Consider the following 27,772-nt stretch of genomic DNA (forward strand, 5'->3'; position numbering starts at 1 on the left):
TAAGGACTCCGTTAAGGTCAGTTGTTTTGCTCGTGCTTCCTCAAAGTGGTGGGGGTTAGGGGACGTTAAGTTTCTCTGGGTGCAACTGGACAGGGGCCATGCACTGTCTTTAGACCAGACTGGTAAGTGGAGGGGTGAGGGGTAATGTAGTGCTGAGGAAGAAAGGTTGGACGGCAGCTTCACACTTGCGAGACTTTTTCCACACTTTCTGGCAGTGGCCAGTTGCCCAATTCCCCATCATCCTCTCCAAGCCTTGGCTTGTTTGAGACACAAGCTGGTCCCAGCGCACTCCATCCCTCCAGGTTCCACCCTGGAAGGCAGTGATCAGAGCTGGGAGGAGGTCTTGAAAGCATCCCCCATTCCGTCATCGCCAGGAGGGTGCCCACATCCTGAGTGACACACGTCTAAAAACGAGGAGATCCACAGCTCCTTCTTCCCGTTGTGCACATGCACACATGTGCCCAGCGTCCTTCCTTCATGTTTCTGTCTTGGCTCTCAGAGCTGATTCTGCTCTGCAGCTCGCAGTGTTCATGCTCAGCTTTACTCTCCACGATTCTCCTCCCCTCATCTCCTCTCTTTTGTCTGGCAACTGGAACTTACTATTGAGTGTTTCAACTGTTCTAAAATTTTTTTTCTTAATGAAACTTCTTTTTTTTTAAATCAACATAGTATAGACACATAGTTCAAAAACTAAATAGTACTAAAAGGGTTAGAGTGAAAAACAGTAGTTCCTACCATCCTGGAACTCTGTTGACCCTCTCTGTGTTAGAGCACCTGTTTCCTGGACCCCTTTGCCACCTTCTCTCTTGGTTTGCTCCTTTATTTGATGGAGTATCTTTTCCATTAGCTTCCTGTGAAAACGGACATGGGAGGTCAATTTTTAGAATCCTTATACACCTGAAAATGTTTTTATTCTACCCTCACACTTAATTGATCATCTCTCTGAGTATATAACTGGATTGAGAATTATTTCCCTACAGAATACTGAAGACAATTTTTCCATTCGCTTCTGGCATCGAAGGTTTTTATTGAGAAGTTTAATAACATTCCGATTCCATTTTTAATTGCTGAAGCATGGGGCTCTGAAATTTCCCAGGGATCCCCCTTGATGTAGGTCTTTTTTCATTCATTGTACTAGGTACTCAGTAGATCCTTTCAACCTGGAAACACCTGTTTCTGGGATATTTTCCCATGTTACATGCTAAATAGTTTTCTCCCCGCTATTGTCTTTATTCTCTTTCTTAACCTCCTGTTAGTTGGATGTTGGATCGTTTGCTCTGACCTTTTCATCCTCTTACCTCTTTTCTCCTGTTGTCTCTAAATCTCTTGTTCCACTTTCTAAAAGATTTTTTTACTTTACTCTTCAAAACTGTATATTAAATAGTTTATGATTTACTTGTTAAATTTTAGGATCTGGTTCTTTTTATCTGATTGCACGGCATGCGGGATCTTAGTTCCCCAAGCAGGGATCAAACCCACACACCCTGCAGTGGAAGGGCAGGGTCTTAACCACTGGGTCTCCAGGGAAGTCCCTCCTCTTTTCTTCCTTTATCTTCATTTCCCCCAAGTTTGTTTCATATATATGTTCATGTGTTTGATGTTTGGTTGGTCAGCTTATGTTGGAGATGTTCCGGGAATGTTTGGTTATCTCTAACCATTCACATTTAAAAGAGAGGCTCTAACAGGCTCATTGAAGGTCTATGTGGGACTATCAACCAAAAAGTCATCATGTCACCAGTCAGCCTTTTGTTGGAATATTCCCAAAGGCAAGCTGTGGAAGCCTTTTCTCCGGGGCCATTCAGTTTCCTGAGGGAAGAATCCTGCCTGCTGATGTACCTGGCAATAGGCATTCTGGCAGTGCCAAGCAAGGATCTGACCAGGGGAAGCCCACAGTCCTCCTGTTTTTAGCCCTGTGCCCCCTCCTGGTCTCTGCTGAGCCTGGGGGCCCCACGTCTAGAGTCTCTCTGGTTCAGTTTCTCTTTTTGAGGGTTGATTGGAGGGCGAGGGGGCTGGCAGGGGCAATGGTAAGTCATGTGACCGTGTGAGGTAGTAGTGGTGACCTGCGGGTCCAACGACAGAATATTGAGCCTTTCAGCTCTCTCGCTATGTTTAGTCCTCACCTCACCCATGACTTTTGCAGCTCTAGCTGCTCCAGGTGCCCTGCCTCTCAAGGTTCTGTGGTAGGTCAGCTCCCTTCCCATCAGTTAACACTCTCCAGCCACAGTCTGTCTTCTAAAAATAGGTTAAAATCTCTTGTTCACACTTGTTGGGACACTTCAGATGCAAGTAGCAGAAAATCTTGCTTACTAACCACTTCAATAATTAGGAAATTTCTTACCACTGGTGACAAGAAGTCCAGAGGTGAAAGGGCACCAGTCCCCAAAGATCAGGGGTTGGCTCTCCTTCTTTTTCTTTTTTTTTTGTAACCTAGTCTTTTTTTTTTTTCTTTATTGGAGTATAATTGCTTTACAATGGTGTGTCAGTTTCTGCTTTATAACAAAGTGAATCCGTTATACATATACATATATCCCCATATCTCTTCCCTCTTGCATCTCCCTCTCTCCCACCTTCCCTATCCCACCCCTCTAGGGGGTCACAAAGCACCGAGCTGATCTCCCTGTGCTATGCGGCTGCTTCCCACTAGCTATCGGTTTTACATTTGGTAGTGTATATATGTCCTGCCACTCTCTCACTTTGTCCCAGCTTACCCTTCCCCCTCCCCATATCCTCAAGTCCATTCTCTAGTAGGTCTGCGTCTTTATTCCCGTCTTGCCCTATGTTCTTCATGACCGTTTTTTTTTTCCCCTTAGATTCCATATATATGTGTTAGCATACGGTATTTGTTTTTCTCTTTCTGACTTACTTAACTCTGTATGACAGAGTCTAGGTCCATCCACCTCACAACAAATAACTCAATTTCGTTTCTTTTTATGGCTGAGTAATAATCCATTGTATATATGTGCCACATCTTCTTTATCCATTCATCTGTCGATGGACACTTAGGTTGCTTCCATGTCCTGGCTATTGTAAATAGAGCTGCAATGAACATTGTGGTACATGACTCTTTTTGAGTTATGGTTTTCTCAGGGTATATGCCCAGTAGTGGGATTGCTGGGTCGTACGGTAGTTCTATTTTTAGTTTTTAAAGGAACCTCCATACTGTTCTCCATAGTGGCTGTATCAATTTACATTCCCACCAACAGTGCAAGAGGGTTCCCTTTTCTCCACACCCTCTCCAGCATTTATTGTTTGTAGATTTTTTGATGATGGCCATTCTGACTGGTGTGAGATGATATCTCATTGTAGTTTTGATTTGCATTTCTCTAATGATTAATGATGTTGAGCATTCTTTCATGTGTTTGTTGGCAATCTGTATGTCTTCTTTGGAGAAATGTCTATTTAAGTCTTCTGCCCACTTTTGGATTGGGTTGTTTGTTTTTTTGATATTGAGCTGCATGAGCTGCTTGTAAATTTTGGAGATTAATCCTTTGTCAGTTGCTTCATTTGCAAGTGTTTTCTCCCATTCTGAGGGTTGTTTTTTCATCTTGTTTATGGTTTCCTTTGCTGTGCAAAAGCTTTTAAGTTTCATTAGGCCCCATTTGTTTATTTTTGTTTTTCTTTCCATTTCTCTAGGAGGTGGATCAGAAAAGATCTCGCTGTGATTTATGTCATGGAGTGTTTGGCCTATGTTTTCCTCTAAGAGTTTAATAGTGTCTGGCCTTACATTTAGGTCTTTAGTCCATTTTGAGTTTATTTTTGTGTATGGTGTTAGGGAGTGTTCTAATTTCATTCTTTTACATGTAGCTGTCCAGTTTTCCCAGCACCACTTATTGAAGAGACTGTCTTTTCTCCAGTGTATATTCTTGCCTCCTTTATCAAAAATAAGGTGACGATATGTGCATGGGTTTATCTCTGGGCTTTCTATCCTGTTCCGTTGATCTGTATTTCTGGTTTTGTGCCAGTACCATACTGTCTTGATTACTGTAACTTTGTAGTATAGTCTGAAGTCAGGGAGCCTGATTCCTCCAGCTCTGTTTTTCTTTCTCAAGATTGCTTTGGCTATTCGGGGTCTTTTGTGTTTCCATACAAATTGTGAGATTTTTTGTTCTAGTTCTGTGAAAAATGCCAGTGGTAGCTTGATAGGAATTGCATTGAATCTGTAAATTGCTTTGGGTAGTATAGTCATTTTCACAATGTTGATACTTCCAATCCAAGAACATGGTCTATCTCTCCATCTATTTGTATCATCTTTAATTTCTTTCATCAGTGTCTTATAATTTTCTGCGTACAGGTCTTTTGTCTCCTTAGGTAGGTTTATTCCTAGATATCTTATTCTTTTTGTTGCAATGGTAAATGGGAGTGTTTTCTTAATTTCACTTTCAGATTTTTCATCATTAGTGTATAGGAATGCAGAGATTTCTGTGCATTAATTTTGTATCCTGCTACTTTACCAAATTCATTGATTAGCTCTAGTAGTTTTCTGGTAGCATCTTTAGGATTCTCTGTGTATAGTATCATGTCATCTGCAAACAGTGACAGCTTTACTTCTTCTTTTCTAATTTGGATTCCTTTTATTTCTTTTTCTTCTCTGATTGCTGTGGCTAAAACTTCCAAAACTATGTTGAATAATAGTGGTGAGAGTGGGCAACCTTGTCTTGTTCCTGATCTTAGTGGAAATGGTTTCAGTTTTTCACCATTGAGGATGATGTTGGCAGTGAGTTTGTCATATATGGCCTTTATCATGTTGAGGTAAGTTCCCTCTATGCCTACTTTCTGGAGGGTTTTTATCATAAATGGGTGTTGAATTTTGTCGAAAGCTTTTTCTGCATCTATTGAGATGATCATATGGTTTTTCTCCTTCAGTTTGTTAATATGGTGTATCACATTGATTGATTTGTGTATATTGAAGAATCCTTGCATTCCTGGGATAAACCCCACCTGATCATGGTGTATGATCCTTTTAATGTGCTGTTGGATTCTGTTTGCCAGTATTTTGTTGAGGATTTTTGCATCTATGTTCATCAGTGATATTGGCCTGTAGTTTTCTTTCTTTGTGACATCTTTGTCTGGTTTTGGTATCAGGGTGATGGTGGCCTCGTAGAATGAGTTTGGGAGTGTTCCTCCCTCTGCTATATTTTGGAAGAGTTTGAGAAAGATAGGTGTTAGCTCTTCTCTAAATGTTTGATAGAATTCGCCTGTGAAGCCATCTGGCCTTGGGCTTTTGTTTGTTGGAAGATTTTTAATCACAGTTTCAATTTCAGTGCTTGTGATTGGTCTGTTCATATTTCCTATTTCTTCCTGGTTCAGTCTTGGAAGGTTGTGCATTTCTAAGAATCTGTCCATTTCTTCCAGGTTGTCCATTTTATTGGCATATGGTTCCTTGTAGTAATCTCTCATGATCCTTTGTATTTCTGCAGTGTCAGTTGTTACTTCTCCTTTTTGATTTCTAATTCTATTGATTTGAGTCTTCTCCTTTTTTTTCTTGATGAGTCTGGCTAATGGTTTATCAATTTTGTTTATCTTCTCAAAGAACCAGCTTTGAGTTTTATTGATCTTTGCTATAGTTTCCTTCATTTCTTTTTCATTTACCTCTGATCTGATCTTTGTGATTTCTTTCTGGCTCTCCTTCTGTGGCTTTCTTTTATTCCACCCTCTTCGATCTTTTGGCTTCATCTTCAACGTCATTAGCAAGATGGCTACAGCACTTCCAGAGAAAAAACATCCAGGTGAAGGTGGAGACCACCTTTTCCTTTTGTCTCTCTTTTTTTTTTTAATAGCTGTCCTAGTGGGTGTGAAGTGGTAATTCATTGTGATTTTGATTTGCATTTCCCTAATGACTGATGATGTTGAACATCTTTTCATGTGATTGCTGGCACCATTTATATATCTTTTCTGAGAAATGTCTATTCAAGTCCTTTCCTCATTTTTTAAATTTATTTTTTATTGAAGTATAGTTGAATTACAATGTTGTGTTAATGACAGCAAAGTGACTCAGTTATACATATATATACATTTTTTTCATATTCGTTTTCATTATGGTTTATCACAGGATATTGATATTCCTTATGCTATACAGTAAGGTCCTTTGCCCATTATTTTTTAATTTTTAAAAAATTTTTGGCCACAGTGTGTGGCTTGCGGGATCTTAGTTCCCTGACCAGGGATCGACCCCAGGCCCCTGCAGTGAAAGCGCGGAGCGTTAACGACTGGACTGCCAGGGAATTCCCTCCTTGTGTCTCTTTTTAAAAGTGAGAAAAATCTTTGCAAAAGCCACCCCCCCACCACAAAAAAATACATTTTCTTTTATTATGCACTTTCCCAAACCAATCATTAACGAGATGAATGAGATTCCCATTATTACTTAAGGGGCTAAATGGAGACTAGGAAGTCATCACCATCATGATCACCACAGTTCTGTTGATCTCTTTGTTTTTCAGAGCTAATGCCTTTTTTATCCCTTTACTATGATTTTAATATTTTGGGACAGAGGAGATAAATGTGTTCAATCCATCTGCCCCATTTAACAGTAAATTCTTCAGCCACTTTCTTGCACATACCTGCACTACTAGCTCACTTTCTTTTATTTTTCTCTCTTTCTTTTTTACTTTTTCTTATGAAAATTTCCCCATGTACAGAAAAATAGAATAGTATAATGAATACCTGCATACCTAGTTTTAACAGTTTTAATATTTTGCCACTGTGTTGACTTCATCTACATTTTTTTTTGTTTTTGTTTTTTATAAATTTATTTATTTTATTTCTTTTTGGCTGCGTTGGGTTTTCGTTGCTGCGCGCGTGCTCTCTCTAGTTGCAGCAAGCAGGGGCTACTCTTTGTTGCGGTGCGCGGGCTTCTCATTGTGGTGGCTTCTCTTGTTGCAGAGCACGGGCTCTAGGCACACGGGCTTCAGGAGTTGTGGCACGCGGGCTCTAGGGCACAGGCTCAGTAGTTGTGGCGCACAGGCTTAGTTGCTCCGCGGCATGTGGGATCTTCCTGGACCAGGGCTCGAACCCATGTCCCCTGCATTGGCAGGTGGATTCTTAACCACTGTGCCACCAGGGAAGCCCCATCTATATTTTTTGATATGTTTTGAAGTAAATTGCAGGTATCTTGGCATTTCACTCTAAATTTCCAAACGCATCTTTAGAAAGTAAAGATCTTTTCCTTTATAACTATGATACTAGTATCACACAACAAAATCCGGCTTTTACCTCCCGCAGGATAGGGAGGTCCTAATATGGTGGGGAAAGCTTCAAAAAGAGTCTACCAGAAAGTATGGGAACAACTTAAATGTCCATCAATAGAGTAGTTAAATAAATTATGATATGTCCATACTATGGAATACTATACTGGGGAATATTAAAATGATGATAGATTTCTATACATGGAAAGATTTCTACAACATCACTAAGTTAAAAAAAAAAAGCATAATAGTATGTACAATGTGATCCAGTTCTTACACTACTAAATGTAAAATAGGTAGCTAGTGGGAAGCAGCCACATAGCACAGGGAGATCAGCTCGGTGCTTTGTGTCCACCTAGAGGGGTGGGGTAGGGAGGGTGGGAGGGAGACGCAAGAGGGAGGAGATATGGGGATATATGTATATGTATAGCTTACTCACTTTGTTATACAGCAGAAACTAACACACCATTGTAAAGCAATTATACTCCATTAACGATGTTTAAAAAAAAAAAATGCATGTGCCTGTTCTCACAGTAAAGAGATCTGGAAGGATATAAATCAAAATGGAAGTAACACTTGATCTTGAGTGGCAGGATTACTAATGCTGTTTTCTTTCTTCATATGTTTTGATGTTATCAAAATTGTTTTACCGTTTGGGTCTTCAGCTGTAAACAGGCAACAGTGCTGTTGTCCCTTCTGACACAGGAGAGTAGGGAATGCACCTGGGAGATGTGTTCTCTGGACAATAGACTTGTAACGTGTAGAATGAATGGCATCTTTGTTTTCATAAGGGTGGGAAGATGATAGTCAATAATAAATTATCATACCAACAGAGTTGTTGTAATTATACTGGAAAACTACCTGTGGCCTTGTTTGTGGGGTTTTATGGGTTTTTTTTATTTGTAGCATCGTATGCATACATGAAATTTACTATTTTACTTTCTAAGTGTACAGTTTAGTGGCATTAACTACATTCACGTTGTGGTGCAACCATCACCACCAGCCATCTCCAGAACTTTTTCATCATCCGGTATTGGAACTCTGTACCATTAAATACTAACTCCCTGTTCCCAGCACCTGGTGACCACTGTTCTACTTTTTGTCCCTGTGAATTTGACTACTCTAGGTACCTCGTACAAGTAATTGTGCTTTGTGACGGGCTTAGTTCACTTAGCATCATGCCCCCAAGGTTCATCCATGTTGTAGCAGGCGTCAGAATTTCCTTTCTTTTCTTCGTTTTTTTTAAAGGAACATTTATTTATTTACTTATTTTTGGCTGTGTTGGGTCTTTGTTGCTGTGCGCGGGCTTTCTCTAGTTGCAGCGAGCGGGGGCTACTGTTCATTGCGGTGCGCAGGCTTCTCATTGTCGAGGCTTCTCTTGTTGTGGAGCACGGGCTCTAGGCGCGTGGGCTTCAGTAGTTGTGGCTCGCGGGCTCAGTAGTTGTGGCTCACGGGCTCTAGAGCGCAGGCTCAGTAGTTGTGGCACGTGGGCTTAGTTGCTCTGTGACATGTGGGATCTTCCTAGACCAGAGATTGAACCCTTGTCCCCTGCATTGGCAGGCAGATTCTTAACAACTGCACCACCAGGGAAGTCCAGAATTTCCTTTCTTTTTAAGACTTAATATTCCATTGTATGGATATATGGTATGGTAACAATTTCATAAAGCCAGAGTTTAGTATCTATGTTTGTAGAGCTGTCTTGTTTATCCATTCATCTGTTGATGGACATTTGGGTTGTTTCTACCTTTGTGGCTTTGTTTTTACATGACTGTGCTTTGGGGATCTGGTTTGAACTCAGGTATTTGACACCTAGAAAGATTTCAAAACAACAAAGAATCCAGGGTGAAAATGAGGGAGAAGGGAGATGCATGAGTAAAAGCTGCTTCGTGTTACTTGAAGGGGCAGCTTTCAAAGCAGAACACAGAAAACCTTTTTATTTATTTATTTATTATTATTTTTTTAAGATCCTGATTTTTTTTTTTCTCCACATCTTCTTTTTCACCCAGTCTTTCTCCCTGGTCAGTCACCTCATGAAAGTGGAGAGCACTGAAAACAGCTAACAGCTGGCTTTGACCATTCTTCTAACTCTTCCCCTGATGTGTATGTTTCGTCTCGCTCTTTACTTCTCAGGAAGCATTAGTGCCGCCTCTTACTGTGACTGACGCTGCTTTTCTGTAAGCTTAGCCATAATTGAGATGAGATCTGTTGGATTGTTTATACACATAGAATTCATTCATTCCTTCATTGAGAAACATATTTCTTCAACACCTACTGTTGAGTCAGCCATGCCAGCCTGTGGGTCTAGAGGCTTGTCAAAAATTAAATGGAAACAATCATCCTCAGAAGACACAATTAAACTACATGTGGTTTGATATATTAAGAAACAGGCTTGGCTATGGGGAAAGGAACTTGTGGCCCCATGGCTGAGACAAAACATTTTTTCATGCCGGTATGGTAACAATTTCATAAAGCCATAGTTTAGTAGCTGTGTGTGTAGGGCTGTCTTTTGTCATCACTGATATTTTGTTGATTGATGTGAACTTATTTATCTGGTTGATCTTCCCATCAGGTCCACTTTCAAAGAGAAGCAACTGCAGGGCAAGTACAAATTACTTACATGCAAATGAATGAATAGTTGTAACTGAATTCTAGAAGATTAGTTTTAAGTTAAATTAACTCTCTGTCACATTGGTTTCTATTTTTGTATTTTCTATTCCGCTTACACTGTTGGAGTTGTCCCTGATGCCCAAATTCAAGCAGGGCAGAGCCTCAGCTCCAACCTGTAGAGAGCTGGTCGCTGCTAACCCTCTCAGCCTGAATTTTCCCCTTGTGCAGATTTGCCACTGATCTGCCTTCCTTAATGTATCTGGAAGGCTAATTGGTCTGCCTTCCGAGCTCCGTGAAACTGGGTGGATCTTGTTCCTCAGAAAAGTTTATTCTGTTTGCTCTCTCTTGCCCTTAGACCATCATCTGCAAATAGCATAAGCAGCAGCACATCTTCAAATCACAGTGGCTACACTCCGGAACCCCCTCTACCCCCAGTTGGAGGTGACCTCGCCAGCCGACTGTCAAGTGATGAAGGGGAGATGGACGGAGCCGACGAATCCGAGAAGTTATTAGACTGTCATTTCTCCACCCACCACCCCAGACCTCTTGCGGTAGGCCTCCTTCTGTTTCCATCCAGGCATTGTTTCCCCCTGTGCTTTGCGGTATTTAGGTGACTGTGTCCTACAACGGCATCCTTCCTAAGGAGAGGCCTCCAGGACAGTGTTTTACGAAAGGGCTTCCCCTGAGGTTGAATGATTACCTTAGAAATCCCCTTGAAAATCACAGAAGGAAAGGTAAGGGCTCCCAGCTGATTTTAATCCTTTAAACACCTGAGTATTCGTGGTCCACCTTGAAGCGATAATGCTTGAGAAGCGGTGTTTATAGAAGAGCACGGGGAGCTGGCCTTCCTGCCTTGCCCATCCACGGGGAGCCTCTGATTTCAAGTTAGTCTAGCTCACCTGCCTTGGAAACTGTCTCTGAGCAGCGTGCCAGGTGCCAGTCCTGGCTGGTTTGCTCCCCTGTTGGTTCTGAGTTTTATTGTTATTAGTAGGTGTGATGATATGGCACCAGAACTGAGTGTGTGTGTGTGTGTGTGTGTCTGTGTGTGTGTGTGTGTGTGCAGGAAAGAAGGAAGCATTTCATGTCAGCGTGATTGTTGATTAACGAAAAGGTCAGTTTCTTCCCAGTTCCTTGAAAGAATCCACTTTAACAATTCAGAAGGTCATTGAAATCGAGGTGGGTGGTATAAGGAGGCATGATCTGGAGGCTTGTTTGTGTTTGCCCTGCGAGCACTTAAGAAGGGACTGCCTGGAGCTTCCATCACAGAGGCGAATTCAGGGAGGCTGGGAACGTCGGACCCCATAGCCGGTTTGCTCTGTTCCCAGCTTGAGCCCTGCAAGATGAGCTTTGACTGTCCCAAGATGGCATGAACTGTGTAGGTGAAATCAACTGTGCATCACGATAGAGTGAGTCCCTCCTCCCTTCTATCAGCGTCATGAATGAAGGCCAAATTCACTTCCTGTTTCTGGGGAGGATGGTGACCTGTACGTCACCAACAGCCTGAGACTTTGCCTCTTGGCTAGTACAAAAATAGGGACAGTCAGGAATGCTTCTGACGGCCAGTAATAGAAAACAACTCATACAGTGTGTGCACTTCAGTCATTTACTTGTCTCATATAACAAGGAGTCTAGAGGTGAGTGGTCCAGGCTTGGTTCAGCATCTCCTCAATGTCCTGCTGCTGAGGGAGAATCTCTGCAGCCCTCTTTGCCTTTCACGCACAGTCTGGGTGTGTCAGCTCGAGCTCCAATATCACATCCTCACCCAGTAGCACTCTACAAAGGGGGGAAAGGGACAAACAGAAGGGGACTCTTCTTCTAAGATGCTATCTTATGTCATTTCTTTTTTTTTTAAATTTTTTATTTATTTATTTATTTATTTATGGCTGTGTTGGGTCTTCGTTTCTGTGCGAGGGCTTTCTCTAGTTGTGGCAAGTGGGGGCCACTCTTCATCGCGGTGCGCGGGCCTCTCACTATCGCGGCCTCTCTTGTTGCCGAGCACAGGCTCCAGACGCGCAGGCTCAGCAATTGTGGCTCACGGGCCTAGTCGCTCCGCGGCATATGGGATCTTCCCAGACCAGGGCTCGAACCCGTGTCCCCTGCATTGGCAGGCAGATTCTCAACCACTGCGCCACCAGGGAAGCCCTCTTATGTCATTTCTTAGGGAAGAAAAATCTTCCTATGAGCACCCCCAGCAGACCTTCCCTTCCATCAAGTAGGTCATGTGCCCACCCCTATACCAATCAGTGGCAGAGGATAGGATTGTAGTAACACAGAATGAAACCTGCCATGATTTCATCCCAAGGTTCTGGGAAGAGACCTACCTTCCCTGCTCACTGCTCCATGTCAGATATCAGAACAAAAGTGTGGTTCTGTTAGCAAGGAAAAGGCAGGGAGAGCTGGGGGTGGGATAGCAGTTGATGAACTTGGCAACCAGTAGGGTCTGCCACAGTGGCCAATGCAGCGAGGATCTACAGCCCTACCTGGGGCATCATAGGCGACCAAGGACAGGAGCCCCTGGGGCACTGAGCCTTGCATCTGTGTTGAATTAGAGACATAGGTAGCACAGACAGTAAGAGGCCTCCAGCTTCCAAGTCTGAAAGTGAGACAGGGCTCTCTACCAGAAGGCCAGACTCTGGAGCACATCAAGATCTTTGTCCAAATGACAAGCTGCCAGGCTACAGTGGATTAGCTCAACTCAGAGTCTGGCAGATTTGTGTGCCCTTCATGTTTTGCTGATTTAAATGGCAAGGCCATGGATTTGTTTCTTTGCTTTGTCCTTTCTCTCATGGCCAGCTGATACATTAAATCAATTTTTGTAATGAACACTTGTTCAGGTGTCTTTAGCAAGGAGACGAAAGAAGAAAAGATGTCTGGACCTGGACCGGCTCCCACATGCTGCTGGGGACCGGCTTCCACGGGGGAGAACTCCCTTTGTATGTTTTAGTACTTGGCCAGTAAGCACTTAATGTGCGGAAAAGAATTTTTCATCAGGAGTACCAGATTTGATGGGAGGCAAGATTTTAGGGTAACCCCACCCCAAACATAAGCAGAAACAAAACAAAGGGAAGGTCTTGCGTTTCCTCCTAAGAACTGTTCCAAAGGCTGGTTCCAGGAAGGATTTGTGGAATGAGTGCCAACCCAGCACTGTGTCTGGGATGGAGGCCAGGGAGCTGCTGGGAGAGGCCTGGGGGAGGGGGGAAAGCTGCAGTTGAGTTATAGAGTCATATTTGCAGACTCGCCTGAGCTCTGACCAGGCGAATGTCACCTTCTCAGAGGCCGCTTCTTACATTTCTGTCTGCTGGCCTGCTGGTTGTCCTAACATCATCATTAAATGACATTTATCAAACATCTAACTGCTCATATTTCAGCCCCGTGTTTTAAGTGTGATAGTTCGCTCTGAACACTTTGTAGGACCTTATCTCTGTAATCCATCCTTTAGCCTAAATCTCTACTCTCCTCATATTGAGGAGGAAGAAGAAGAGAATGGGGCCCCTGACCTTTATACGTTTATAATCATCAAGACAGGCACAGAAGCATTCAATATAATGTAAAACAGCCACGTAGCGATTCCCAGGTGGAATGTAATGAAGTATGTGTAGGTGTCTGTGGGAGTTCAGAGGGGCAAGGTGAGTCAGATAAAGGTCACTGGAAAGGAGAGTCTTAATTAGGGCCCTGAGGGAGGGGAGAATTGCACTTGGCCGAGAGAAGAGGGAAGGAGACAGAGGCAGGCCGAGGGAGCAGCGGGAGGGTGAGCGCAGAGGCAGTGACGTGTCCCAGGGCAGCCTGGAAGCGCTGATGGGAGAGGAGATGAGGTCAGCACCGGGGGAGGAGGGAGTTCAGCCCAGCTGGAAGGGAGCTGGCTCCGTTGACAACAGGTAGGAACGGTATGACCCACTGGCAGGAGAACCTCAGAACCAGCTGTTTCCATTACCGTGATGGGAAGCAGGGAACCACTGTCTTCCTTGAGAAGATGACAGCTGTGACAAGCCCGTGGTGCTGACACACTACCCGGCTACTGGTTGCTGTTGGTTTGGGTTTGGTTTGGTTTTGTTTTTCAACCTAAAATGCTGGCTCAATTCCAGGTATAGAGAAGGTAGCCCGCGATGCTACAGAAGATTGAATGTCACTGTTGTTGAGTCATCCTGTGAGGTTCTGCAGAAAATCTAGGAGCTCAAACTGAAGCACCACAGAAATATTTTTGGCTTCGGTACTATTTGCTTCTTTATTTTCAGGAAAACTGTGCCCCTGTGTGTTTTTATGCAAATGTTATTTTTCTCTGTAGAGCTTATATTAGCTTATTAACCTGTAATCAAAATTAAAATGGTTTTTGTTTTCCCCCTCACAGTTTTGCTCATTCGGGAGTCGCCTCATGGGACGAGGGTACTATGTGTTTGATAGAAGATGGGACCGTTTTCGATTCGCACTAAACTCCATGGTAGAAAAACACTTGAATTCACAGATGTGGAAGTAAGTGAGCGGTTTTTGTGCAATATGAGATCTGAGCTGCTCCACAACTATCTGAACCCCAGCTTTCTAAATGAATGTCACTAGTTGTTTTTTAATTGAACAAAATGATTCTGAAATCAGGGTTCATGATTAATTCTTAAATGTCAGCCCCTCTTCTTGGTTGCCTATATTTTTCAGAGACAATGTGTGGTATGCTTTGTCTTCTTTGGAGATCCCTTTTGTGTTGGTAATCTTCTAAACTAAATGAAAAGGGATTAGATAAGACCTCGTTTATTTAACAGTGTTAAAGGGCCTTTTTGCTATGACTGAGACCATCTAAGGATATTAAGAATATGCTTCAGTTTGTAATGTTAATGCTACAACGTCAATACTAAAAATTTCCTAACGGTTATGGACCAACTTGTAATTGTTTAATGTCCTGTGAAAAAGTACGTACCGCAACCAACAGGGCAGATCAGGGGCCATGTTGCCAAGTTGGTTAAGCTTGTCTTTGGCCCTTCCCACCTCCCTATAGGACTCTCTCCTCACCTCTATGCATACTTCTCTCTACCCTAAACCCAGCTTATGTCCCATTTCTCTATGGTCCTTTTATTCTCCAACACCTCTCGATGTATTTACATTTTAATAGATTCATGAAAAGGCGAAAAGCCTTCTTGACTTAGGGAAATGCTATTGTACAGGATGACGAGCTAGACCCTCTCAAACCATAGCATGTAAGGAGCTGCCATTCCAGCCACTTGGTAATGCAAGGCCAACCCCCTGGCTACCCCCAGCCCCCAGTCCTGCAAAGGTGAGCTTTTAAGATCTCATAATCCACAGAATCACGGATTCCTCAGCTCTAGGCCCAGATGGTCCAGGAGAGCCAACACTAAACCCCTCACCCTGCCCAGTGAAGCCCAGGAAAGGCCAGGAAGGCATTCCCGAGAAATAGGGTAGGATGGGAACAGAATTCAAAACCTCCCCTCTCCCAGGTCTCCTCCACTATCCCAGGCAATGATGGCATCTCAGCGCCTATTCACCACGATGCCCAAAGAGCTTCCAGAACTTCTAGAAGTAAGCCCCACTGTGCCTGCAGTAAGCTCTCATAGTGGACTTAGGATGACACATTGACACTTCCTGTGAAGTAGGAAAGGGCCACAAGAGAAGCTTATCATTTCTTCTCCCTTAAGTGACTGCCCAGTGTGTCTCAAAGGCACCCCGATATCTACCTGTGTCCTTTCTAAACAGCACCCGATGGGCTGCGTGCGGGGTTACTGTGTTCTCGGTATTTGGTGACGTATCCCTCTGCGCGGGTCCCCCAGCATGGCAGCCAGCGCCGGTGACTCTGCAGCTCTGTGCTCTCCTGTGTTGTGGAAGTGTAAATCCCGGGCACGTGGAAGGAATGTGTTGATCTGTATTTCGCTGCCTGGTGTCCTGTCAGCTCAAGTCCATATTCCTTTCCTCCTCAGGCACAGAAACCCGAGCCACAGGGCATCAGGTCCCTCCCCCCTTTTCAGGACTTGCCTAACCAATCTGCTGTCACTGAGCAACATTGGGGCTGCCTGGGTATCAACTCTGGAGAGCGTAGCACCCCGCTGCCCTCTCCGCCTCGCTGCCCAAACCCCAGGCCCCGACGGGCCCGAACCTGGAGGGATGGCAGCCGATGGGGGCGTGGAAGACATTAGGAAGAAAAGGAACGGCCAAGACTCTTTATTCTTTAACAAGCATTTAACTCTGCATCAGGAGACGCCAGCACAGTATTCTCTTTCAGCCAGGTCAGCATCTGGATCTCCATGCCAGCTGGCAGGGGAGGATGGGCACTGTAATTTATTCGCATCTGTGGGCTTTTGTATGGGACTTCCCTAGGCCAGCGTGCAAAGCTTCAGCTGGGACACAGCCCGCCAAGCTGAAATCCACTGCCATTTGGCACCTGGAAAAGCACACTAACTGTCTAGCTTGGGGGGAAGGGGTTCCCGGGGATGGTGAGCTGCCACATGCCCCTCTCCCTGCTTCTCCCCTACCCCTTCTCCCCTCCTGACTCTGCTGTCCCTTAAAGATGAGTGGGGAGAGGAAGGAAAGAGGTAGGGAGTATGCAGAAAAAGAGCACCCACCCCAGTGCTGAGTGTCAGCCAGGGCACGCTGAGGACTTCAGCCCTGCCGGTCAGCACAAGCTGAAGCCTGAATGTGTACTCTCTCTAACGGGAAAATAACAAATCAGGACACTCAGAGTAGATCCCAGTTAAGGTCATCGATTGGGGTCCTCTCTAAATGAGCCATCTGGTATTTGTAAATAACTTTTTATTACAAGTCACTGCCAAACCTCCGCCCATATGGACTCCTATCCGTACTTTAGCTGGTACGAAACTTGAGTGAAGGAGAGATTGAGTGGGATGCCTAGAGAATCCCAGGAATCAGTAGCCAGCAGAGACGGTGCGGTGTGCTGACACCACACGCTCTGAGAAATGGGCCCTGGTGCTGTCAGGAAGGGGTTGTGCAGTGCCAGACAGTTGTAAGGGCGTGTTTAGACCTTTTCGATCTGATTAATGGGAGTCCTTGCCTGGCATGCATAGTTATGTTGCTGCTGAGAATTCACCTGCTCACCCATCCAGCACCCACCCATCCATCCATTCATTCAGTCATTCATTCATTGCAACAACTACCACTAATGGAGCCCCAGCTTAGCGTTGACAGGATCTTTTACCCTCTTTAGGCTCGAGAGAAAATAGATTTTCAAACACCGTCACAGCCACAATGGGTTTGGCAATATTTTTCTCCTATATTTGATCTCCTCAGTCTGATGTTTTCAAGGACACTGCGCTTATATATTCAAGGCTTCCTCTGGATTCCACCCTAGAGATGGAAGCCATGGGCTTCACCAAATTGCAGGCAGAAAACTGCATCCTCAAAGAGAGCAGGGCTAGGACAGGCATTTCCTCCTCAGCGGGGCCTCTTTCCGGGGCTCCCTGCCCCGTCCCGATGCTGCAGCTGGGAGGGTGGCCTCCAAGGAGAGAAGGGAGGCCCCATTTCACACCTGCCCGCCTTCAAGAGCTGTTTTCCAAGAAGCAGAGCTCGTTCCTAATTTCTGGGGAGCCCAGCTACACGGAACATGATTTCCAGCAGAAACAGGGAGTGGGGAGCAAGGTGAGAAACAGGAAAGAACCAGTTTGAAAATATTCACCTGGCTCCTGAGGTCAGTATCCTTTCCTGAGAAGTCAGGGACATGGTGACCCGGAGGCCCCTGTTCTCCTCTCAGTCCCCAGAGTAGCAGCAACATGGCCCCAAGCCATGGTGTGGAAGTAGAAGCTGTTTCCAGCACACGTCAAAAGAAGGGGTTTGCGGGGAGGCCCCCAGAGTAACCCACCACCTGGGGCTGGCCTGGGCTCCACAAGAGTGTGAGGCAGGGAGCTTGCTCCCAGGTACCCCCAGCTTTCAGGAAGACCTCCGCCCCATTCATATGCTCTCCGGCATTTATCTTCCGAACAAGCTAGAAATTCCTGATCCCCTTCTCTGAATCCATGAGGGTCCCTGTACCCTTCCCGCTTCCTAACAGCGGGACAGGAAGACCTGCTGAAGGGCAGCCATACCCCAGAGATAGCTCCTGAGAGATCGCTGAGGCAGGGTGAGGTGAAGGGGGAAGAAAACAGAGCCAGCAGCCGGGAGCTAACGTGGAAGTGCCTCTCTACAGGGTAACCTGGAGGCTGCAGGCAGCGAGGGCAGGGGGACTCTGGCCTGTGAGGAGAGAGGTGACTCCCCGATCTCCTCCCCGTCAAGAGCAGGGTGGGGAGGCAGGGCACAGGAGGGGTGGGAGGCCCTGAGTGGCAGGGGCTGCAGGGGCGCAGGGGATGCTCTGGCCCACGTGTGCAGGTGGCCAAGCCCCGTCCTCATGCCTCTTACTTCAAGCCAGGACCTGAGTGTGAAATGACCCCTTCTCATTAAAAATCACCTTCATCACTGCCAGGGGCGAAAAACACAGAGGGGGATACTGCTGGGGAAGTTTCTATTCTAAATAACATTCGCCTTTTATTCATGAACCCAAATCAGCCATTATCCAGTAGCCAAGCATGGAGAAAAGGATCTGAAAACCTGAGAGTGATTAAAGCTAGGTTGCTGGATGTTGCAATGGGGGGAACCATAAGGAAGGGCCATAATTCAGATTTTGCCATCCTTCAAGGCTTCATTTCCATTGTCTGGTTCCGCCAGGGTTTTCTCTGTAGCCCTGATGCTCACACTTAGTCGAGCTTCTGGAGCAATGCCAAACCTATTTCTCACTGTTTCTCTTTCACTCTTCTCTCATGTTTAGGAAGATCCCTCCTGCGGCAGATAGCCCCATGCCCTCGCCAGCAGCCCACATCACCACCCCTGTTCCAGCGTCCGTTTTACAGCCTTTCAGCAACCCCAGTGCTGTGTATCTTCCTTCAGCTCCCATCAGCTCGAGACTCACCTCTTCTTACATAATGACATCAGCCATGCTCTCAAATGCAGCTTTTGTGACATCGCCGGACCCGAGCGCCCTCATGTCACACACCACAGCTTTCCCTCATGTGGCCGCAACCCTCAGCATCATGGACTCAACCTTCAAGGCCCCATCCGCCGTGTCCCCGATACCAGCTGTCATCCCTTCCCCATCCCACAAGCCATCCAAAACCAAAACCAGCAAATCCTCAAAAGTCAAAGACCTGTCCGCCCGTAGCGACGAGTGTCCAAGTAACAAAAAGAGGAAGCCGCAGTCTTCGACTTCCGCCTCTTCCTCCTCCTCCTCCTCCTCCTTCTCCCTGCAGACGTCCCTCTCATCCCCATTATCAGGGCCCCACAAAAAGAACTGTGTTTTGAATGCCAGTTCAGCTTTGAACTCCTATCAGGCAGCCCCTCCCTATAACAGTCTGTCTGTGCACAACTCAAACAATGGGGTGAGCCCACTCAGTGCCAAACTGGAGCCCTCAGGACGGACCTCGCTGCCCGGCGGCCCTACGGACCTAGTGAGACACATGGGCTCGGGGGGCGGCAGCAGTGACTCCTGTCCCCTCTCTGTGCCCTCCCTTGCAGGGGACCTCTCTCTGGCCTCACACAATGCCGTGTCTTCTCTGCCCCTCTCTTTTGACAAATCAGAAGGAAAAAAGCGTAAGAACTCAAGTTCTAGTAGCAAAGCCTGTAAAATCACTAAAATGCCTGGAATGAATAGCGTTCACAGAAAGAACCCACCCAGCCTTCTCGCACCGGTGCCCGATCCTGTTAACAGCACCTCCTCTCGGCAGGTAAGGGACCCATCCTTCCAGGAGCCTTCGGGCACTGCCCGGGGATGGTGGGAGGGGGAGCAGGGCAGCGGCCCCCGCTTAGCCATGTGGCCCAGGCAGGTGGCCCACACAGGTAACGCAAGCGTGAGTCCCATCCTCGTTCTCCCCGTGGGCAATTCCACCCTCTGCTCTGAGAGCAATTTATCTAACAGATACTTTGTACAGCGCCCACGCACTAGGCACTGTTCTGAGTCCTGTATGAGCATCACCTCATTAAATCCTCACGACAACCCAGCGAGGTTGATGCAGTTGTAATCACCACTTTACAGATGAGCAAACTGAGACACAGGTTCTGAGTTCCGTCACCTCACTCTAGTGTATATCTGGAGTTCTGAGGACGATATCATTGACGAGGTCTGTTGCCAAGCAGTTTTATCTGATCTATTGGCATCCCCTTAGGAAGAACCTGAGGCCCAGCCAGGTTAAGTGATGACCTGGGTCCCACCTGGGGGGTGGGAGCGCATGCTTCCGGTGACTATTCTTCTCACTTTACCAGGCTCCCTACTCCTAAGATAACCCTTTCCTTCCTAAAGTATCACTGCGGCTCACACCAACTGGCATAGAAGTGTTCAGGGCCACTGTACACAGAGGAGGGTGTACCGTGAGGGGAGCTGGGGGAATGGGACATGATCCAAGAAGAACACGTGTTTCTTTCCCTTGAGCCCTGTTCTCATCCTCAAGTCTAGTCTTCCTCTCGAGCTGGGAAGGCTGCTTAGGAAACCCTCCCACCCGACTGTTTGTGTGTAGAGGAGGGAGCAAAGGCGGGTAGGGGGCAGCCTGGGGTCTCTTCGAGCTGAGTCCAGCGGGAGGGACCTCCCAGGACAGCGTGCACGGATGGTAGCAGCAGCCCCAGGCCGACAGCCACAGAATTCAGTGGGCCAGCCCTGTCTGGGGATGGGGACTTTGGAGACATGAGAGGCAGTTGTTTAAAAGATGTTTTCATGTTTTGCATCATCTTTGTGTGAGACTTGTTAAAACTTCATGAAGAGAACCTCTTGAGGGGGATTCACAAAACACAGGTAAACACACAAGAAACAGCAAGTTTGGATCTCAAGGGCCAGACAAGCTGCAACCGAGGCCCAGGTTGTGGCACTGGGGGATGGACATAGGTCCTCTCATCAGAGCCCAGGCACTCGCACACATCTGCAGTTCCAGGGGTGCAGGGGAGGGGACCAGCACCCACAGGGTCCCCCCGAGACTAAACTACTGGTCGGTGCCACCTCCAGGTCTCAGGATGGAGGGCAGATCCTGGGCTTCCTAAACTTGAATGTGCACATGAATCACTGGAGGGTCTCAGTAAAATGCACATTCTGAGTCAGCAGGCCTGGGGCGGAGCCTGAGAGTCTGCATTTCTAACAGGCTCCAGGCAGTGCCACTGGAGTCCAGGAGTCCCCGCACTGGTGTGCGGGCCACACCCTGAGCAGCAAGGCTATAGTGTCATCCGTTTTCGATGAAGTTCTAGCAGCTAACACTTACTTATGGGACGGGCTCTGTTCCAAGCACTTGATATATTCATTTGATCTTCACCTGTTATTACCCCCATTTTACAGATGAGTAAACCGAGGCACAGGAAGGTTAAGCAATGTGCCCAAAGTCACACAGCAAGTAAATAATAGGTCTGGGATTTACACCCAAGTAATTTGGCTCTGGGGTCTGGGCTTTTCACCTCTGTGCCTCTGTATTGAGTAACTGTGGCACTGTTGATTCTTTCGTGTGCCAAGACCATATGAAATGTTTAGTAAGCATGATGAATTAGTCAAAAACAGTGATGAAAAGAGCAGACAAGCCTCCTTCAGAGAGTGCTCATCAGGAGGGAAATCAAAAAGAGCTGGTGAATTTAATGGCTGCCTTGGATCTAGGCAATCCTGGTTCTCCAATGCAGCTGATACCTGGGTGCTTGTCACCAGGCCATTAAGAAAAGGCTTTGTCCAGGGTCACCAGGTGTTGGGGGAAGGCCTTTGGAATCTGTGCTGCTTCTGTTAGGAGATTGGGAGAGGCATGGCATGAGATTGAGAAATTCAAGGTAAACGCGCTTTGGGGACTAACTGGGGATCTATTGAATTGTATCGGGTGGTGTAAGGCCAGAATTTGCCACAGAGATACTAAATCGTACAAAAAACAAGACTGCGAACATAAGGCAGACGTCTTTACGCAAAGGCGTGTTGAAGTAGAGGATGGGCTCTTCATAGGAGCTGCCTGCGTAACGTACTCCGCGGAGGACCCAGCCCACCGCGAGCCCAGGTTCGATCACGAGAAAGGGGAGGAGCCTGACGGCCACGCCCCCTCGCCCCCAGGGCAGCGTCTTAGGACCGACCCGCTCAGGCTCCCAGTGGAAGGGGAACACCCATGCTTCTTGCCATTTTTCTTAAGAACAGCAAGGAGTGAGCCGGGAAAACTGACTCAGAAAAAGACGCAGGCATTTATTCCCAGCTGGCCCAGGGGGAGTCTGGGCTCGAGACGAGATGGGTCTGGGACTGCAGTCACAGGTGGAAAAGCTGGGCCTCCTCCCAGAAACTTGCAGTCTGCGCATCTGGGAAGCGGATTAAGATTTCCCCTCCATTCCACGTTCCCTCTGGGATGAGGGGGGCGTCATCAAGGCCCCCCTGAAACATACTCATTTTCTCTGCCGTTTAAGATGGGAACACGAGTTCCACACAACGGGAGGAGAGCCAGCGAGGTACCGTGCAGCCTCCCCCTTTCCCCTGGCGACTCGTGGTGTCGGTGGGTCTCTCCCAAGCTGGCTCCCGTGTCTGAGTAGGGCTTCACTGGTGTCTTTCAGGTTGGGAAAAATAGCAGCCTAGCTTTGTCACAATCCAGTCCTTCAAGCATATCCAGCCCAGGACACAGCCGACAGGTAAGTTACTGGGGGGCAGAAGCCCATAGGCTCATCAGCAGGGTGGAAAGAACGTGGGCTTTGGGGTCAGACCCTGGTTCAAATCTCACGTCAAGAAAATGGCTACCTGGCTTCTAACGCTAGACCTCCTCGTAATTAGCTGTGTGCCCTTGGGCAAGTTACTTAATTTCTCTGTGCTTTGGTTTCCTCGCCTATAAGGTGGGGATCATCATGGCCCCTATCTCATAAGGCTTTTGTGAGGATTAAATTAATTTATAGACATAAAGCCCCTGCAAAATACCTGAGACCTAATACAGGTATTAGCGTTTACTGTTAGCAGCTGTATGGTATTAGGCAGATTACTTCTCTGAGTCTCACTTTTTTCATCTCTTAAATGGCAAAATCGATGCCTACCTCCTAAGGTTATGAAAATAAGATGCTGTTGACTGAAGGGCTTTGCTCAGGGCGGACACTGGTCGGCGCTTTCTTGAGGCCTCTGGTGAGCTGTAGCTACCGTTCAGGATGTGGTTTTCATGGTGGGACTATTCGGGGTAGAGTTAGGAGTTTTTATAAGCTCGAGGTGTGAAAACAGTCAGTATAGAAGTGATTTTCTCCAGCGGAGTGTGTGCACGTCTGGAGGAGGCCAGGGAGGGTAGGTGAGTAGGGTCGTGTGTGTTCTACATGGTGGGAAAAAATACATATATGGCTGTTACGTTGTCTTAGAAGAGCCACAGGTTTCATAGATACCAAATTACAGTGTGCTTTTCTGTACTTTGGCCTTTGGAGTTTCCCCACAAATCTTGGGTAGAGTTTGGGTGACGGTTATAGGGAACGGTTTTGTATCCTCAGATCTCCACCATTTTGAGTCACTTTGGCCCATCTGTGCCGGAGCACCTGCAGCCCCCTCTCTGTGTAGGGTCGGGGAGGGAGGGCAATCTGCCTGTTTACGGCAGGCCTCCTGCACGGGTTGCTGGGTGCACCTGGAGACTCCACTTTGACCCTTAGCAGGCACGTGTGCAATCGCCCACAACTCCAGGCACACCTGCTGGGAACCCACAACGCTAGCCGTCAGCCTAAATGAACGTAATAATACCAACGCCTGCCGTTTGTTGAGCCCTTCCTCTGTAGGCGCCGCGCTCTGCCCCTCATGTACATTACATACCTTTCAACCTTTTAACAACCTGGTCAGGTTGGGGACCAATTGGTTATCCTCATTTTATAGATGAAGATGAAGGAACTTGAACCAAAACCTGTATGTCCAAAGCCTCTGTGCTTAACCCAGCACTATACTTTTTCCTTAGGTAATTCTCCATGCTGTCTGCGGGTTAGTTAGGAAAAGATAGACTAAAAAAAAAACAAAAAAACAGAAAAACAAAGACAGATTAGTTATCCCGGTCCTCCCTCCTGGAGAGGAGCTCCCTGAAGCCCCAGGATTTGCCCCCTTGCTTTCCTGCACAGCCAGGATCTTTGTGCCTCCCTTCCATTTACAGAGTCCTTTACTTGCATCACCTCATTCGCTCGTCACAGCTGGCTTTTGCCGAATGCAGGAGGTGGGATGGTATCCTTTTAGTTATAGATGAGGAAACTGAGACTCCCTTCTTGAATTCTTGTGGGTAATCCCAAATGTATGTTTTGGAAACAAGCTTTTTCTTTTCTTTTCTTTCCTAGAAGACCACAAACAGAACGGGCAGGATAAGGACTCTTCCATAACAAGACTATGAAGCCACTTCCAAACCAATGCCTGGCCACGGGACCTCCCCCCAGGAGGCCAAGGCCAGGGGAGGGAGGGGAGTGGGCAGTGGGGAAGAGTCTGTTTCCTGTGCCCTGCCTGTGGCTCTGGCCTTCCTTCTTCTTTTTTTAATTGACCAATTTTTAGTTTTGAGGAAAAAGAAAAAGGCAAAAAGAACGTGAATTTGAGATTTACAGAAAACAATACCAGTGTTTGGTTTCCGTTCTTTAACTTGCCACGTGTATACCTTCTTCCAAGTTTGGGGTCCCTCCTCTAGCTTCTGATGCTGCGACTGCATCATTTTGCTCCAGCCACAAGAGCAGACATTGTAGAATGTCCGTTCCTGGTTGGCATCGTCTGGAACTCTTGAACTTGAGCATGTGCAGTGCTCCTTTCCTTGCCCTCCCCCATCCTTCCCTTCTGTCCCCTCCTACCTGCCACTCTCTGGGTCCCCACTGACCATCAGAGGTGCGGGCTCTCAAAAGCTCCCTCTAGACAGCCTGCTGCATCGGGGGCGGTTACTGGGGAGCAGCCCGTGTTTGGGGAGCCTAGAGCAGAGAGCTGGAGGGTGGACGAGGGCCCTCATCAGGTTTCTAGGACGCACCAGCACAGAGGAGCCAGATGCAGAGTTGAGGACAGCAGCCATTTAATGATGGGGCTTACTCAGGACCACTATCCAGCTGTGCAGCTCGGAGAGGATGTCCTGGGTTAGGGACAGGGGCAGGAATGGACCCGGGAGGTGGCAGGAAGAAGGGCCTGGGGGTAGGAGGAGATATCCTCAAAAGATGGTGGGAACTGGGTGACCGTGATCATCTGAGCGTGTTAGGAATCCATGCTGCAAAATCCCTTCCAGGGCACCGTGTACAAGGGCGCAAAGCTGGGCGAGTCACGGGGAGGAATCCCAGGGAATAGGGCACAAGACCTCAGGAAGCCACTCAGGAAGAGGCACAGTGCCCACCGCTGTGGAAGGTCTCAAGCTGCCCTCCGGGGCGCTGCCAGAGGAGAAAAAGCAGAGCCGGAAGGAAAGGCCTGAGGGAAAGCTGCCATGGAGGGTTAATTGCCCAACGGCTGGTGATTGGTGAGAATAATTACTAGCATTGCCCAGCCACCTCCATGCCCTGGGCCCGAGGGCCCCGTGGACTCAGCACACCCATAGATCAGCTCATGCTAGGTTGTCAGAGGCCACCACTCCGATACAGCCAACCCAGGAAGGAGTGGTAAGGCCACTGCTTATGGAGAAGAGCCATTTGGAAGATCCGGAAGGGAGAAGCTGGAGGCCTGCAGCTATAAAAACTGTTCACACTGGAGTTTTGAAAGAAACCAATACCATAAGCTCTAATTGGGAATCATAGTCAAGAAAGGAATTCACCATATAAAATAAGTGTTCTGTGCTATGAATCATGTAACTTTGTATACAGTATAATGGCAGAGATACCAGGAGGTTTTGCTTCATCCCTAAGTCAGAAATGAATGCCAGTTTTGCAGCTGGACATAAACCCTCATCCCCACCCTGAAGTTCTCCTTTTCTTTCCCATTCCCCCCAAACCCAAGGATCAGACTACTGTTAAATTTCACCGTATGATTGGATTTTGCAAAGACGGGAGGCAAATGGAGTGATTTGCATCAATGGAATTGCACTGACAGTGTTTCTTAATAGGATTACTAAAATTTTTAATATAAAATGAAGATTTTTTTAAAAATCAGGAGTTGATATTAGGTACTAGGACATTAGTTCAGATGATTTCATTTTTATTTCTACAGTGTTAAAAGTGCACTTATATGCTGGTTTATTTCCGTCTTGGGAAAAAGAGACTGCAAATTGAAGGGAAGATTGTTACTTTTTCTTTTTTAAAAAAAAAAAAAGGTTAAGGCAGATTTTAAGACTTATAAATGTTTAAGAAATTATAAACAAGGTTAGACCCTTTGAAAAAAAAGTTTAGAAGATATTCTTAAAGTAAATTTTTATAGTGTTAATTTTGTAATAATTTATGTTTTACTATATTACAGAGCTAACTGACCAGAATAGTTTCAGAAACAATATGAAACTTAGGAAAGTTGAAGCAACGTTTATATTTTTAAAATGTTCTTTGAATTATGTTTTTATTGTACATTTCTTCAGACTGAAAAGTATGTACATATCTTTGTTATTTTTGCACAATTTTCGTCTCGTTTGGTTTTAGAAGTCTGGTTTTTTTTTTATAATTTATTTTGAGTTGTAATACTTGCAGGAGTAAAAACAAAAAAAAATCTCAGCAACAAAATAACCCTCTGATTTATAAACTCTTACACTCAAAGAAGGAAAACAAAAGTTGAGAGATTAAGTGGCTGCTTCTGAGAAATAATGTCTCAACAGGGACTAAAGGAGCAATTCAATGGATTTTAAACGTTTTAGCTCTCTACATCTTGAATTGCAAGCTGGAATAAAGAGGCTCCCCACCGAATGCTGCTTACTTGGTGAAAGACTGGCTCTGACCAAGGTGAGGACATTTCTGGAAAACTGAGCAAAAAGGGAAAACCCACGGTGTTTCTTCCTTCACAGTCAACTACAGGTTTACTTTATAATGATGTATTCAAAACTCACAGCTTGAAAAATGGAATGCAAATAAAAGGTTTTCTTTCGGTTTGTTTGAATGGAGTTCAACTGGACCAGCCTATAAAGCATTATTAGGGGGATATCGTTTGGGTACTTCTGTTCTGCACACCCCACCTAGCCCTCTCTCCCAAGCCCCTTGACTGCACACACCCCCATCTGCCTGAAGATCTCGTGACTTGTCGCCAGCCATAGAGGCTCGAAAGCTCTGGTTGTTAAAGCGTAACACAATGCATAGACCTGTCAGCCATAAAAAAAAAAAAAAAAAAAAAAAAAAAAAGCGACCTGGATAACTTGTATGCCTTCTTTTGTATCAATGTACCAATTGTAAATAATGCTGATCAACCTTTGTAGAGAATAGTTTATACAGCATATTCTATTATTGCTGATTCTCAGTGAACTCTTGTTTTAAAAAAGGAAAAAATGAAATTTTCTATTTACACCTTCTATTTTGTTATGCTGTCGGCCCATGGCACTTTAACAAAACTCTGTGGGTTTTACTTAGCTGGTCAGTCATGGGGTATATTCAATAACTGTTGTTGCACAGACGAGAATTTGCACCTGCTCACTTGTCCTTTCCTACTACCGATTTTAGAACCTTTTCCAGAAGAATTTTGAAGAAAGCATGTCCAAACATTCTAAACAAATGCCACACTTGTGGAGTGGGTTTCTTTTCTACAATCCATATTTTGTAACACTAAGTATTTTCCTTCTTTGTCCTGCATCTTTATGTATTAGCACTATCAGATAGAATTCATTCCATGCCTGTGATATTGTAAGCAGAATAAATGTCTAAAGTAGGTGTAAATAGTCAATCCTATGGCTTACAGTTTTAAAAAGAAAAGAACAAACATGTATCTATTGATACTGCCGTGGTTCAGCACCAGGCCTGGAGACATTCTCCAGTGAGCGATTGTATTTTTTTTTTTTTTTTTTGCTTTTTTTTTTTTTTTTTTTTTTGGTAACATGGCTTTGTAAATAAAATAATTTATATGTTTGTAAAACAGTCTTCGGGTTTTCATAAAATTTAGATTTGGGGTATTTTTTGTTCTTCTGGGTGTATGTGTCCTCACGAGACAAGCGTTCCTCCTAGAA

General features: G+C 45.8%; 1 protein-coding gene across 7 annotated transcripts in view; it reads left to right on the top strand.

Annotated features, from left to right (window-relative positions):
- Positions 1–25,809, top strand: part of ATXN7L1 (ataxin 7 like 1) — a 230,892-nt gene extending 205,083 nt beyond the window's left edge. For 3 of the 7 annotated variants that reach the window (XM_068550396.1, XM_068550400.1, XM_068550401.1), the window contains 6 exons: positions 10,144–10,339; positions 14,134–14,255; positions 15,704–16,009; positions 18,535–19,486; positions 22,305–22,379; positions 24,027–25,809. In XM_068550396.1, the coding sequence (XP_068406497.1) occupies positions 10,144–10,339; positions 14,134–14,255; positions 15,704–16,009; positions 18,535–19,486; positions 22,305–22,379; positions 24,027–24,068 (1,693 nt within the window). In that variant the 3' untranslated portion in view covers positions 24,069–25,809. Of the gene's footprint in view, positions 1–10,143; positions 10,340–14,133; positions 14,256–15,703; positions 16,010–18,534; positions 19,781–22,304; positions 22,380–24,026 lie in introns of those variants that run through there. The other 4 variants (XM_068550397.1, XM_068550398.1, XM_068550399.1 and 1 more) reach the window with 4 other exon arrangements.
- The last annotated feature ends 1,963 nt before the right edge of the window (positions 25,810–27,772 follow it).

The sequence above is a fragment of the Eschrichtius robustus genome, chromosome 8 (genome assembly GCF_028021215.1).
Source record: "Eschrichtius robustus isolate mEscRob2 chromosome 8, mEscRob2.pri, whole genome shotgun sequence".
Classification (NCBI taxonomy): Eukaryota; Metazoa; Chordata; class Mammalia; order Artiodactyla; family Eschrichtiidae; genus Eschrichtius; species Eschrichtius robustus.